The 16715-nt window shown below is 30.8% G+C and overlaps 1 protein-coding gene across 4 annotated transcripts in view; it reads left to right on the forward strand.

The window, feature by feature from the left end:
- Positions 1-13096, forward strand: part of LOC129952932 (DENN domain-containing protein 1B) — a 47393-nt gene extending 34297 nt beyond the window's left edge. For all 4 annotated transcript variants that reach the window (XM_056065909.1, XM_056065911.1, XM_056065910.1 and 1 more), the window contains one exon: positions 12425-13096. In XM_056065909.1, coding sequence (XP_055921884.1) covers positions 12425-12949 — 525 coding nt within the window. In that variant the 3' untranslated portion in view covers positions 12950-13096. The remainder of the gene's footprint in view (positions 1-12424) is intronic.
- The last annotated feature ends 3619 nt before the right edge of the window (positions 13097-16715 follow it).

The following is a 16715-nucleotide window of genomic DNA, read 5'->3' on the forward strand; positions in this document are numbered from 1 at the left end:
AGTTAATTTCATCAAAAGAGTTGAGCAGCGAACTTTTTTTTTAGGATTTTCATTTTATTATTAATTTTATATATTCTTTTAATAACAAATAATTAAATTTCTTGAATGGAACAATAAATAACAATTTCATTTGAATACGAAAATAAAAAAAAAACTATTTCTAAACTTATTATATACATATATACAATACTTATTATTCGGTGTCGGTTTCGGATATATAATTTAAGTCTTCCGGGTTAGATTCATCGAGAAAACTTATATTTGTTTCATCTAATGATAAATATGGGAATATATCTTGGTCATATTTTGATATATTGCAATTTTTTGACCGCAAATTCGAAAGCTGCGGATCAGATGAAATCAGTAAATGATTAATTAAATCACTCATTGTATGATTTCTCTTCGTTTTTCTAGTGTGATCAAGTCTAGCTTTTCTGATTTCCTTATGGTTTGCTTCTAAGGCTTCTTCGGAAAGAACGCCAATTGGTAATTCGAAGAAGCTTATTATGTCCTTTGCATGAATAAGAAGCTTGTGCACGCTGCTTGGCATGTAATACCAACTGTATTTTGTTAAGTATATGCTTTTTGTTTCTTCCAACAGCTTAACAAAATTGTCCATGTTTATCTGACGACCAGATGCAACTGTTCGAAGAATAATTCCAAAATTAAAAATCAGGTCTTTGTCCACACCAGTAATTTCAAAACTAAGCCTTGGGTTTGAGAAAAACCTTCTCGCAGTATTTCCGTCATTGGTTGTTCCATATCTAGGCTTTGGAATGTCGACAAGGAGCCCCATTTTTTCCCTGAAATTTTCTTGAATCTTCTTTTTCCTCTCATCAAATATCAATTTATTTTCTTTGCCACGAACTGCCCAAGTTTGAATTGGTAATCTGTACGAGATGTGCAGCAAACACTCAAAGCATCTTATCCAGGAATGAAGAGAAGATAGGCCGTATTTGTAATTTTGGGCATTTGGCGCTCGTTCTGCAATTGAAGACAAGTTCATTTGAGAGGGTTTTGCTCCACAACAGTTTTGAGCTGCATTTGCTCCACTCAATGCATTTATGGCACTTCCATCAAGCATTGTCAACAACATTTTAAAGGAAACCGAAATATGTTTGTTATCAATTAAGGTTTCAAAGTTTTCAAGTTCTGAAATAGCCTTTTCCATTTTACTTTGCTCAGATCTAACAAGCGCGCTATTTTCTTTTGCAAAGATTAATTTTATTGGCCTGCAGAAAAGGGTCGAGCCTGGACGAGAATTCACCCAAATTTCTTTGCCATCTACAGAATCCAATAATTTAAGTGGCACTAGAGCTGTAACAAATAAAAAGCTATCTGTATCGGTTCGAGCATTTTCAAAAGTTTGTTTGTAGTTGCTGTGTCCGGAGCTGCCATCAAAGCCCCACTTACAAACAAGATTAAAAGATTGGCTTGTATTTTCATGTGCCTTTTCATTTTCTTTCACAATGTTCAGTATGCTTTTTGAAGTTTTTTTTGAAATTATTGGATCAAATAGGATTTTATCACTTACGCAATCAAGTAAAGCTTTAGGTAAACTCAGATTGGAATTAAGCCATGTTTCATTAGCGGTCATGAACCGATTAAGTCTTCTACAAGACTGCTCCCACTTCTGCTTTACCTTGAGGCAATAAAATTTAGCAACTTCCTTAATTTGCCTGTCCAACTCTTCCATTGGCTCTTTTAAGCCAAGAAGTTTCTGAATTTGTTGACAAACATTGTCAAATTTCCTGGTTCTATCACTATCCAGCCACGTTTCAAAAATGTCAGCATTTTTGATACAGGGAGTTGAACCTAAAAAACGTGATTTTAAGTACTTGGAGCAAAATTGTAGCAAGATTTTTTTCTTGATTCACTTAAAGGACACTTTACTGAGTACAAAACCATAAAAACCTCAGAGGGCCTTTTAGGCCTAAAAAAGAAAAGCTTAATCAAAGTCATTTTTTTTTTTTTTTTTAACTTCCACCCTCACTTGGAAAATTACGAATAAAAAAAATAGAACAAAAATAAAAGATGTTTCTATTGTTTAATATTAATTAAAATACCTTGAACAGTGTTATTATCCATAATTGAATTAATTTATCAGCGCACAAAAAATGTTACGAGCAAAACAAAATTGAATTTTAAACCACTTGATTTTTTCACCACAAAAAAAAAATAAACTTGACCTTCTTTGTCTCCGTATAACTTTTGCACTAATTGGTCAATGCAAAAAATTTTGATGCAGTTAGAACCTATAAATATTTGTGATGACTTACCAATCACTCAAAAGTACCGCTATAACATTTTATTTTTTTATTTATTGCTATGAGTCGTCCCACTGTGCGATTGGGTGCATTTACTTAAAATTATTTTTATCGATTATCGATATGTTCACTGAAATAATATGTAGACAAACAATTTTTACATTTTTATAGTTAAAAATAAATAATCTTTTAGTAGACTTTCTAAACCTAGATTTTGTATAAAAAAAAGGTGTATTAGGTAATGACCGGGGTTAAATACCTTAAGTTTTTCAATTACATTTTGGACTTGTTGTTGTTGAAGATTGTACATTAGGATGCGTTCCCGAAATGATTTTCTATGGGTGTATATTGATTTTATTTAAGATTTAGTTTATTAATAATTTATATTTTTTGATGGACACATGAAAGACGTTAGTTTTAGTATTTTATTTTTTTTCCTTCATTAATTCAAGATTTAAGACATTAAATTGCTAGCAAAGCCAATTCTGCACCTTGATGGTTTTAGGTCATATCTTCTGGTTTCTTCGGACATTTACTAATCTTGAGCAGGTTCAGACGACATAAGGGACGTGACGATAAAACAAGTTTCTAGTATGTGATTAGTCAGCTGCCGAAAAATGTTCTTCCAATTAAGCCAACTTATTGGAACGTTAGCCAAGAAAAATCTCCCTAACAAATAATTGGATTTTCCATGGGAAAAAAAATCAATTTCTTTTTAATCTCGATCTACAAAAACCAAATGTTGAATGTTTTTACTTCTCATTGCGAAAAGAAATAAAGCTATGATTGGTTTTCAATATTGAAAGCAATTATTGGAGTTTTTTAGCATGTGCGTTTAAAGAAAGCATTTGCTGCAAATGAAGTCCCTTATGTTGTCTGAACCTGCCTAATGATAGCTATAACTGGTCCCTCAACATTTCTCGGTGCATTTTAGTCAGGAAATGTTTTTCAATGATAGACATTTTTAAAATCGCTATAAACGACCTGCCAATCAAATTCCAATGATTGGTTTCACTATGGGAAAATCATAGTTAGCTATACCTGGCCCCTAAAAGACTCAAAGACTAAATGCAAAATTGCACTACAAAGCTAGTCAATTCGGAACTGTAATATTAAAGCAAATACAATATAAAATCAGGAATATATGTGCTTTCAGAACTTTAAATTCAATAAAACCAAATAGAAGATATAATTGATTTATATTTGTATTTAAATACCGAAAGATTGGGCAGATTCAGGCGACATAAGAGACTTGAAAGAAAGGCAAGTTTCTAGCATCTGATTGGCCAGCTGCCAAAAATTGCTTTCCAATTAAGGCAACTTTATTGGAAACTTGACTGGAAAGGTAGTCAAGAAAAATCTCCCTCACTTCAAGACAGGTAAACTTATGTAAATGTCAATCGATCATTTTTTTTAATTAACTGAAAGTGGAACTTTATTCCTCTACGATTTATTTATTTTTCGCACAATTTCATTTAATATTTTGTGTAAAAGGGATTCTCGTCAAATTGGAAAAGAAATATGTAAGTAATATGGGATGGACTTGTAGTTTGATTGAGGAGTGTTTTGTAGACAATAATGTATTTCATAGTTTTTCCTTTTACCGTATAAACTGAAGGTAGAAGTTAGGGAAGTAAAGTTTTGAGTTTAAAGTTTATGACACTTGAAAAACTACCTAACTGACTTGGTCAAACTGTACGTTCAAGAAATGCAGTTGACTGCAAATGAAGTCCCTTATGTTGTCTAAACCTGCCCATTCCAGTGGCGGTTCCTGGTCTTCAGTTCTGGGTTGGCTACTTTGATCAAAGCTAAACGTAATAAAAACAAACAATTTTATTTATTTTTTAAGTTATTTTTATTTTGATTAAAAACTTATTTATTTATATAAAAAATCAAGTCGTTGCTCTATTTTCAAAAATTTTTCAAGAACTTGCTCATAAAAGCTTTCATTTTTTCTTAACTCTGACAAAATTTGTTTTTCTATTGAAATAAGAGCTAAGTTGCTCAATCTTTCCTGGCCTTGTGTGCTTCTAAGATACATCTTTATTCTTTTCAACGCAGAAAAAATACGTTCGACTGAAGCGGTTGTAGCTGGAATGGTATAGATAAGTTTTGAAAGTGAATAAACTTGTTCAAAGCTTCCAGAAATATTTTTGGACTCCAACCAGAGAAGAACGTCATATGGATTCAAAGTTTTCGCTGTTGTTGATGTATTTTCCGGCAGTTTAATTTCGGTATAGTTGGCATATAATACGGTCAATTCATTTATCAGTTAACTGAATTCAAATTTTTCTGGGTAGAATTCAATCAGTTTTGTTATCAAATCATCAGGAAAATATTGATTTTGGCGATATTCTAATATTTTTTTGCCGTTCATCAGATTGAAAAACTTCAATTTTTCAAAAGATGAAAATCTCTCTGAAACCTGCATGCTTAGGTTGTCAATTACTTCGAAAAATAATTTCTTGGATTTAATTTCGTTTGAACACAAATCTTCGTTTGGAACCGCTCCTTTTTCAGCGTTTAATGGAAGAATTTCGATGGTATACTGCCAAAATTGATCAAACCCGTCTCGCATTACTTTTATCTTAGATGTCAGATGACTCATCGAGCATTATGGCAACAAATGTTGCTTGCTGTAATTGTTTCGTTATATTTGAGCTGAACTGAGTACCTCTCCAACCGCTTTGATTTAATCATTCTGAATCGCCATTGATGTTCCTTTAAAAACTGTAGCAGTTTCAAAGTGTTGAGCTATGATAGAGTCGTTACGTTTCAACAGGTTGAGAGTTTCAACATACTCGTAGTTTCCTCGATTCAAAGAGAGGAAAAAAGTAAACAAGGCCAACAGAACAGTGCAATTTTGTTTTCACACCCTGCTAACCACGGATAAAGTGAATATTGAGTTGTATATTAAAACTTCGTATACACTCTCTTTTAGAGTCTTTATACGTTGTTTTTAAACTCCCCGATTTAGGACAAGGACGCAAATTTTAATTATTAATAGTTTTTCCGTAAATGTTCTTCAGCTGTAGCAAAATCCATTTTTCTTCTTAAGATTTAGAAATATAAAAATAAAACATGAGAAATGTCCTTGCAAATAGGCAAGTGTCCAAGATATTCTTTTTTGATGTTCTTTTGTTCTATGTGTGAGAAAAAGGACGCTCTTAAGCATATTTGTATCTAAGCGTGGACATTGTGGCTTTTAAATAGCGAGAGAATTTTAAGAATAGGTACATTCAGAAACTCAGAGATTACCCCCTAGCTTTTGCATAGGTAAAAAAAAAACAAATGTTTTTTCTTTACAATACATAGTAAAATACAGTTGTTTTAATGTTCAATAGCCTTAAAATGGTGGTTTTCTGTGTTCCCGCTTAGGCTTCACTTTCTAATAGTCCAGTCAACGACAAGCCAAAAAATAGTGTTCTAAATGTCACAGGTATAACATACCAAAAGTCAAGGGCCACGAGCTTAGTACAGGAGGGGGGTTTGATATACCTCTTTTTATATTTTTGTGAATATTTGCACATTGAGCTGAAAAGATTAAATTACAAAATTAGAGTAAAATAAATTTCCTATAAAAAAGGTTATGTAGATACCCTTAACATGTTTTTTCAGATTTATTGACATTTCTACTTCCCGCATCTCCCTTATAAATGATTCTAGCTAAAATATAAAAATATCCTTTTTAAAGGCAATTTAATTTGCTAGTAACTTGCTTTTAACTTTTCCACTCATATGATTCGTTTAACAAGCATTTACAACAAGTTAAAAAGGGCGACATTTACCCCACTCTTAGGTCCAGTTTCCGGCCCCTGGGCTGAAGAGTTTAGGAATGTTATGCATACCTGGAGGTAACGCTTAGCATATACAAAAATAACCAAGAGAACATTATTTCTTGCAAGCAAAATTATTTCGTTGACTGGACTATCTATGCCGAATAATCTGTGAAACCCAGCAAGATCAAATGATATTTTCTTATTTTAGAGCAGTAATGTACAAGATTGCATAACCCCAAAGAAAAATACAGCCCTACGCTACTAACACATACCCCACCCGCCCATACACATCGTTTTGGATAGATTATTTGTATGAAAATCGCACTGTATCTATGTACCTATGTAGTGTAGGTTATCAAAAGTAAAAAGAATCATCGAAATAAAATTATGAAATCTATGCTCGGTTGGTAGGTACCTATACATTTTTTTTTATTAATATAAGAACCCTTATTTTGCTGGACTAAATTGTATATGTTAAAAAACTTACATGAAACACATTGACACCCATTTTTTTGTAACAATTGAATTATGTTTTAAAACACGTAGGTTTTATCTATACCTATAAAGCTTATTTATTTTAAGAAAAAAGTTTTTGATAATAAATTTAAAAGGAAAGTTCAAATTCGCCTATAAAGTACTGCCACATTAAATCGCCACGCTAATAAGAACTTTTAAATAACGTACTATCAAAAAAAAAATGAAAAAAATAAAATTAAACAGATTCATTGACCACTTTTTTTGCCTTTAAAATGCTTGTAAATATTGAGAAATGTACCGAAAATGTTAATACGTATAATTTAATTTATGACAGTTAAATAATTCCGCCACTGAAAAGAAAACTACAATTAAGTTTCAAGATAAATTCATTCAAACAGAACATTCATTAACTGAAAATTAGGTTTAGGTTAAACGACCAAGCAGTAAGCAGTAAGCACACACCATCAATTTTTTTCTCGGGTTTTTCTACCCAAATAGAGAAAACCATATCCCACAGCTACAGTCCCAATGCATTGTTTTCTTATGTTTTTCTCCACAGGTTCAGGCTTGCCAGATTTTTATAAGCCTATATCGCACTAAAAAAAGGATGTAATTTGGACTCTGGCAACCTAGCAGCATGCCTAGTTTTTATGATTTTCGCACTGAGACTGTCTCGCTACAAACGACCAAGCAGAAACACACATTTTCTTCTCGCATTTTTCTACTTGTTGCGTTGGCGCATATTAGTAGCGCCAACTTTTGTGAATATTTTTTTGGTCTGTTCTTAAAGATAGAATGAGATAGCATATCGGCACATCGGGAATAATAATATAGTTTTGAATGTCATTTGATGGCGACAAATTGTATCGCCAACTCTAGACTGAAATTAAAAACATTAAAAAGTAACTTTGTATGGGATTAATATAGCACGTACGGGTTGCAGTAAATGGCTCTATTTATATAGGTTTTGCTGGTTTTATAATGATTTAAGCACATTGGGAAGTTATGTTTTTTTGTTTTATGCATTCAATCTTTATAGAAATAATTTGTGTGTCTATTTAAGCTGAAATGTTAGGGTTGGCGCAGCCAACCTAGCCAACTGAGAGGAATCGCCACTGGCCCATTCATTTCAATTTGAATTCTTGTGTCCTTACCGAGCAGCTGATTGTGAAACGTCAAAATCAGTGTGCACTAATTTTGTAGCCGAAATTTGTACATTACGTCGGAAGGGAAATTTCAACTACTTTTGTAGTTAGATTAAGCCAATCAGAATCCCTTGACTACGTAGCCACTAGCTTTGTGAATGCGACAATTGTTTTCATAAAAAGATGTTAATTGCATAAAAAGATTAAAGGTTTAGATGTTCTTATACAAAAAGTGTTCTTCATTGTTGCAAAACTTTGTCTACTTTCTCAAGCACACTTATAAATATGTATGTCTCCATTATGCACTACTATCTTATAAAATACTTCAAGATATTGTTGGTGCAGTTTTTCCCTGCATTGTTATTGTGCGTTCTATTTTCTGGACAGGAATTCATTTCCTTGAACACCTGAGTAGTCATTCCGTAATTTTTAAAACGATAATTGTCAAAACGATTATCATTAACGATATCGTCAATAATTTGCTTCACGTAACTTTATCACTATCGTCTCGTTCAATCGTGTTCAGTATAAGTTCGTTGAGTATATTCAAAATGAACTCAACGAAAGATAAGCTTGTTCAATAACTTGAAAATGTTATTAAACTTGGTTTTTCTCTATGGAAAAATTTGAAAATTTATAAAATATGTATTGTTAATAAACATGCCAACTATTTTGTGATGTTTATTGTTATTGTCACTTTTTGTGTTTTATTTTTTTGCCACCGAAGAATAAACTATAATATCAAAAATTTTGTTCAGCTGCAGTAATAATCCCAATTTTGTGCCAGGGAAGAAAGTGAAGACTCCATTTTATCCACAGAGAACATTACTTGGCTTCAAAAATATTTGTTGTTTCCAAAACTTCTTTGGATTAGTGCTTTGTGCAAGAGCGATACTAAAATTGTTGCCCTTCGAATATACCAATTTTCCTCCGCCCAAAGGTTAAATATATAAAAAAAAATGCTAACAAAAAACTAAACTACACCGAAACTTTTTTACTTCAATTTGCTTAGTTATCAATGGAAATTAATAGCAGACGATACCTACTTAGCTATCGTGCAAATGCTATCGTTTTGACGATATCACTTTGACGATTATCGTCTTACGTGAAGTGAGACTATCGTCTAAACGATATCGTCTAACGATTATCGTTTTACGGAATGACCCTCCTGATACTTTTATGTTCAAAAGTGAAACGAATCCTTCCACTGATTTGTCTCGAGAACATAATTACTTAAATTGTTGTTTTCGAATTATTAGTTTTTTAAGTTGACGATCTTTTCCAAAATTTAATTCAAAAATTTATAGAAATTCAATCCGACATGAACTGTAGTATAAGTTACGTGATTCAGACCTTTTATTTGTAAGAAATTTAGTTACATTTTAAGGTCTTTCCATTTTATTACAACAGGAATCTTATGATAAAAGTTAGGTCGAAGTGTTCGTCGTAGAACCGTTATAAGATTGAGCTGGGTGTCAACATCTAGCTGCAATTTTTTGATGACAAAAATAGATTCGTTTTAGGTATTTTTATTAAAGTTGTTATGTCTTTAAAAGTTCTTTATTTAAATCGATATTTTCCTTAGATTTTTTCCATTTGTATGACCAGCAAAACATTGTTACAAAATTTAGGTCTTTATTCACAATCTTACTTAAAAATATGTCTCTACTATTTTCATTATTATTATGAACACAAACACAAGACGTGTTTAGTGGAAAGAGTTTCACTAATTGTAAAATCGATACCAGATTAAAAATTCTACCAACAATTTTGTCTTTTAACCAATATAGTCTATTTTATGAGATTTTTCTTCAAGTGTCCCTATTATACCGATAAGCATTATTATTAATCTCTTTAAATTAATGGGCCTATTATGTAAGGCAACTAAAAGTTGAGTTGTAACCCGGCAATCGGTATTACCATCACATCTAGTTGACTGTCACAAGTCAACCAGTAGTCAACTAAAAAATGGTTGACTTTTTAGGTGTGTTCGGGGTATTATGTAAGCCACGTTGAGTTGTCTCTCTGTTGTGATTGTTGTCAAAATTCACCAACTGATATTTACAAAAATTTGTATGTAAATTAAAAATACGTTAACTAAAATTAATTCATTATGTTGTTTCTGATTTCTCTTGCTCCTGATTCAGTAACTCCATGGACAAAATCATTGACATCATGATCATTTGAATTGATATAATACTTTAAAATGTTGACTTATGTTATGTAAGCCACAACTTGCATTGACAAATTTCGCAGCTCTTTCAAGTCTGTAATGCAGTCCTCGAGCAGATAGAAGGCACCTGAATTTACTTTTGATCACGCCAATTCGTTCGTTTTTTCAATAATGTTTCGTGAAACATGATTTTGGACTCTCACTTTCTCTAAAGGATATCCAGCATCTCCCAAAACAAAAGTGTTCTCATCCAATTCATTAAACATTCCCTTACGTTCACTTAAATTATCAACGAATGAATCGTGATTAGCACCGTAATATCTGGAATCTATGGAACGCACATAAATTTTGTAGTCACAAACCTGTCGATCATAAATGTTCTTATAAAAATATTTCTAAAGATGGGATATACACTTATAATCATGACATTGAGATTATAGTAACCTTTTCTATTTAAAGAGAGATGTTGAAGATTATTTTTGTTGGTTCTATGATTAGAACATCGATGCATCCTTATACTCAAGTAAATCTGGTTTTCTGGTAAAAATTAATCTTCTATAAATTCATCTCGTCATTTGTCATATGAGCCTTAATCCATTGTGGACAGATACGTTCTTCTACTAAATCTAGCACTTCTTTTAATACTGCCGAAACTGCTGGCTGAGCAAGTCCTAAATTAAAATCATTACCACTGCACTTTTGGTAACTTCCTTCTACCACCATGAAACGTAGTGCAGAGCTTGAGAATTTGTGGGATTGCGGCCGAATGCTGTGATTGTTTCAAATAATCTTTGGTTTCGTTTAGCACATAAATAAATGCGTCTTCGTTAAGTCTAAAATATCTTATAAGTCTGCAACAAAACGAAGACATTAAATCAACACTTCTCATCAAAGAATTTGTTTACAAATTATAATTTTTGTTTGGAAGTTCCAATGGATTTTAGTGATCTCGAATATTTTTTCTCACCAGCAGCGCAACATTGAGGGGATTTTCTTCTTCCTAATTTACAAGAAACAAATCAATAGAACTCTCCATTTTGTATTATTTTGTCTCTTTTATAAAATTTTGCACTAAAAACAAAACTTTGAAATACCTATGTACGTATTTTACTTTACACAGCTGATTTTGACAAAAACAATCACATAAAAGTAGGCAATGTATTTGGTCAACTCAACTAGAAAAAGTTGGGCATGGTCAGGCGACATAAAGGAATTGAAAGTAAGGCAAGTTTCTAGTATCTGATTGGCCAGCTGCCAAAAAATTGCCTTCCAATTAAGGAAACTTTATTGGAAAGTCGACTGGAAATTTAGTCCAAAAAAATCTCCCTAACAATCAAGTCAATTGAATTTATGTCACAATGACAATTGATGATATTTTTTAATTCAACTTAAAGTTGAACTTTATCACTCCATAAATGTCAAATTGGAAGAGAAATAAGTAATATTTCTCTACAATACAAAATACAAATCGTGATAGATTTGTATCTTGCCTGAGAAGTGTTTTGTAGACAATAATGTTTTTGATAGTTTTTGTACAATAAACTGAAAGATGAGGTTAGTGAAGTAAAGTTCCAAGTTTGAAGATTATGACAGTTGAAAAACTAACTAGTTGCCTTGGTCAAAATTTACGTTCAGAGAATGCAGTTGACTGCAAATGAAGTTCTAATGTTGTCTGAACCTGCCCGTTGTCTCCCATAATACGAATTTTGTTTGTAGTTGTCTTCAAATTGAGTTATCTTGAATAATAGGCCCTTAAGTGCGCAGTAGTGTATGGTACATATCGTTTCTGTACTCATAAGATACTAAATCAAAAGCTTTTTCATGACGTGTTAGCTCTGGTTAGTAAAAAATATGGTTAAGCACAAAAGTATTAAGCGTTCATAAGATTTTGGCCATAGCTGTCTTGTTTTGTATAAAGGGTAACATTATCTTCAACTCCTTGAAAATTGGTTAAGCATGAAATATTCTCCTAAGAAATAATTCTCCATACTCCAACTTACCTACATACATTGAAAAAAACATTCAAAATCATCGCATATTGCACACAAAATTGTTAAATTTTAACTGTTTCTTTTTTGTTCTTAATATTTCTTTTTATTTTATGTTTAAACGAAAAACAAAATTTTATTCGCAATAACAATCCAATCATGTCATCATATTTTACTTTGGTCCGTTTCGTTGCATTAACATGATGTGTGGTTGAATCTTTGTAAAAACTCGATAATGTAACTCGATTTCAAAAGCACACACTTTTTCCTCCTACTCATCATGCTTCCTTAAAACTGTCTATCTCTCTCTCTCTTTTTCTCTGCCTATCTCCCTCTATGTCTCTCTCTATATTTTAAACAAATTTCCTCTGTCTCAATAACTTACTTAAAAATTCTTATCTGGAACTCATAATTTAAATTTTAAGTTTATCTTGATATTTTGCATTTACTTATGTACTAAATGTTCTGTGACCTTAGCCTCTCCTAATCCTTAAATGCTTGATGTTTTTATTTACTATTTATTATTATTTTTCTGAATCTTTAATTTAAACAAAATAATTAATCTGATTTTATTTAAACTATTGATTCTGAATAGAAACAAAGGCAAGGATATCCCATCACCCATTCAGCCAGCCACACAGCTGTGATGAATGATCTTATATCGCTGGACGATAGCAGTAGCACAAGTTTTGATCTGGAAGACTTCGATCCACTGAATCAAAATGCCAAACCATTGCCAACATCAACAGCATCATCAACGATGGCATTGAAAACACGTTTTCTAGCACCACCACCGCCGCCACATGCTTCGCCTGCTGGCCAGAGTACAAAATCCACAACGCTTCCAGCTTCATCAGCCTCGAATATATCCGGTGTAAGCAATCCTCTCTATCCCTACTTTACACCACAACATCGAAGTACCCTGCCATCGGACATGAATGGCACCAACAACGCCAGGGATGATGATTTCGAACTCTTACGCAAATATGGTCTTGATCAGTTTTCCTTTACAAGCGAACCCAGCACTTCAAGTGGATTGAGTAGCTCAACTTTGAATAGAATGCCACAGGCAACGGCTACCGCCGCCGCCAGTATGAATAATTGGACAACTTTTGAATAATTCAAATTATTATTTAGTATGACTGTGTGTGTAAGATAGATTAAAAACAACAAAAAAACCATAATGCTTTAAACAATGTTCTTGTTAAATTATCTGTAATTATATAATATATATATTTTTTTTTGTTTCAAAAAAAAGTTATTTAAATCGAAAAAATAGAAAAAGAAAAATGTATACAAAAATATATATTGTTTGCTATTTGTGACGAGAATTTGCTTAGTAGAAGAAGATTGATTTTAGAAGTCTGCTGTTTATATTAATTACCGTTGAATTAAATTATTATTATTATTATTATTATGCTTTTCAAATATAAAATTATGTTATTGAACAAAAATAATAATAATAACCCAAAAACTTAATTTTAGTTTTTAAATAGCAAATAGTTTGATATTGATTCAACAAATAATAAAGTATACCTATTAATGTAGCAGTATCCTACCGAAGAGGTGATAAGTTTTTAAAGTGGCTATAAAACATGCTTAATAAATTATTGTCCTTTATAATCCAAAAACTTCATACAGAATGAAATTATTTGATGGAACACAAGTTATTAGGGTTGTGATATGTTTTCTTTGTAAAATTCCTCTTCTCTTGAAATTCGACAAACAAACAAAAATTCCAAATATTGCATTTAATTTTTTTTTTTAAGTTATTTTTGACCGTTCGTCGGTTAGTTAGAAGGTCGTTGTAAATGTAAGCCTCATTGAGTTTTTTTAAATAAAATTGTGGCTTACAAACACTAACTATGTTATATAAAATAAAGTATGTTGAAAGTTTCTCGACCACGATTGTAAAAGATTTTACAATTATTTTTAATTGGATTCAACGATAAGAGTAAATATTTGTTTAAGTTTTCATTTCAGTAATGATTAATTCTTTTATTCAACTACCAACAACAGCAAACTACTTCTTAATCTTCATTTAATTGAATTAATGATTCCACTAATTTTTTAAATATTTTTCTGATTCTGATGCGATAACATTTTGACTTTAACAGTGTTGGCTAAAATTTTAATTTCCACACCAAAAAACTAGCTATGAGCTTTTAGACTAGACAATTTTCAATTCCGTTAAAGTAAACTGATATTTCATTTATATTTTTGTTTAGCAATTTAAGTTAAATAATGTACATAATTTAATGGATGCATGTTTGTATGTAACTTGGTGATCGAATGAGAAAATCGCGTGCTAAAGAATTGTGAAGATATTTTAATTTTTGAAATTAAAACAAATGAAATATTAAATAATTTTGATTTTCGTTTAAAATTAATGAATATTGAAAAAAAAATTCAAGGCTTGAATAAATTAAAAAATTATTATTTCTACGCTATTTGAGGTATGTAGTGTTTATAAATAAAAGGAAACTGTAGGATTGTGCTAGAAATGTGTTTAACCTGATCTTCAAAAAATGCTTTAAACTAATCAACCCCTCTTCCATCCCCCAATAAATTAAACTAAATATGAATATCTCAAATTATCCCAACCCTTTGCTTCTCATTTTCCCAGCAATTAGAAAAAAAGTACAAGTTTGCTTGAAATAAAGAAAAAAAAAACATTTCGAACAAAAAATTATAGTTAAAATTTACATCCAATCTTTATATTCAATATTTTCAAGCAAACGTTTTAGCTAAACTTAATAATCAAAAAAGCATCATGGAAATAAAGTAGTTTACATTAAAAAATAGTTTAAATTTCATGATACAATAAAAATGAATGTGAATTTTCAGTCATATTTGATACTATAATAAAAAAAAACCTAAAAACAAAACATAAATCAAAGATTATTAAAATCAATCGAAATAATTTATTACATACACACATATATATATAAATACTGACAAATTTAAAAATATTAAATTCGCTTTTATTAGTTTAAATTTTTAAATGTACTCCTAATACATTACATAATGTAGGTAAACCACACAAACAGAAATTAAATTGCTCGAGAATTTGTTAACTAATTGTAGATAATCAATCACTATTTATATATATATATATTCTATATATTATACATAAAATATAAATAATAAACATACATTATATACATTAGATACATTCACATTTATATATGTATCATATATATGCGCATATTTATGCGTTCTGTAAAAAAACAAAACAAATATGTATTTTAATATTTAAATGAAAAGAAAATGAAAAACTAAATAATGTCTAAAAAAAATTCAAAATTAAATAAATCACATTTAATCTTTTAACATTTCTTTAAAGCAGGCACATTAGATTTTTATTTTAATGTTTAGCTACTAAGACTCACAATCATGTCATATATGGTGTCGAAAACGAACAAACAAAAATAACTATATAGAGAAAATAATAAAATATTTCAAAAACAACAAAGTATTACCTTTTTTTAAACAAAATACGTTGAGCTTAAAAAAGAATAAAGATAGAGGGTTAAGTGTTTTAAACTTTTGCCACTATTTGATCGACTTGTCAAGAGAGAAAACAACGCTTTTCAAATTGTATTTCTATTTTTTTGTTTTGTAGATCGAATATTCTTTATGAATGTTTAAAAAACCTAAATGCCCTATACTATAAACTAGATTGTGCATTTCACATCCACTTGAAACAAATTCGAAATCGATTCAAAATAAAAATTTTAAATAAATAAATTCTTATTCTTAAAATGATATTAAGGGGCGTATTATCACTCGCGAGTCGAAAATTCGCTTAAAGTCGAATGTTTTGGCGAATTAAAAGTTTGGTGGTATTACCAATGGCGAACTCCGTAGTTCCTCTTTCAAAACAAAACTGAAAACATTAAAAACTGAAAGTGAAATGTCATTCATTGTCATAAATATTTATAAAGTCAGATTGAAGAACATTGTTTTTTGTGAAAAAAAAGTAAATAAAAATAAAGATGATTAGCAGCGTTGAACTGTTTTTCGAGAATGAAAATGAAGAAGTAACAAATAAAGAAGAAAAAATCATGATCTGCAGATTGAGGAGAAGTTTAAGAGATGCTTCCAACCCACTGGAAGTACCAGATAATTTGTAATAAAATTAGCAATTACTTTGATAAAATTTAACAATTTTTTTTCATAGATTTGTGTTATACTTTCGGCTTAGCAAACACGCATTTCAATATGTTTTAAGTCAGATAAGTTCAGGATTTTAAACGACTCAAATTTCTGCAATTCCACCAATTTTAAAACTTGCGTGCGCACTACGATTTCTCGGATGTGGAAGTTATCAAAACAGTGTAGGAAATGACTTTGAGCTAGGTTTCTCCCAACCTACGGTTTCAAAAGTTTTAAGCGAAGTTCTTAATTTGCTTGAAGCAAGAATCTGCCCAGTTTGGATTAATGCAGATATGTCCACTAATGAAAAGCAAGAAGCGTGTTGGAGCCAATCAAATCATCAAAAAATATTTACTATTAATAACTATCTTAATTTGTATTTGTACTTAAACCATTCAATTACTATAAACTTGCTTTTATTTTCATTCAAATTAAGCGCCTAAATTATACCAATCGCCATAATTTTTACATTTGAATTCGCCCTAAAAATTGTATTTTTAAATTTAACGTAACTTCTCTCTTGAAAAATGTGTGTATAAATAGAAGCTTATAAATGAAATAAAAGCTCCTTCTTGTATTAAACCCTACTGGGAAATCACTGTCTTTTACTTTTAAACGTCGCTCGCTATAAAGACTTGTCAATTTCGCATATTTCGCTACCGTTAATTAGTTAACGCATCAATCAGGATCTAATCTATCTTTTGTATCGAAAAGAACACATATAGAGA

The sequence above is a fragment of the Eupeodes corollae genome, chromosome 3 (assembly GCF_945859685.1).
Source record: "Eupeodes corollae chromosome 3, idEupCoro1.1, whole genome shotgun sequence".
Taxonomy (NCBI): domain Eukaryota; kingdom Metazoa; phylum Arthropoda; class Insecta; order Diptera; family Syrphidae; genus Eupeodes; species Eupeodes corollae.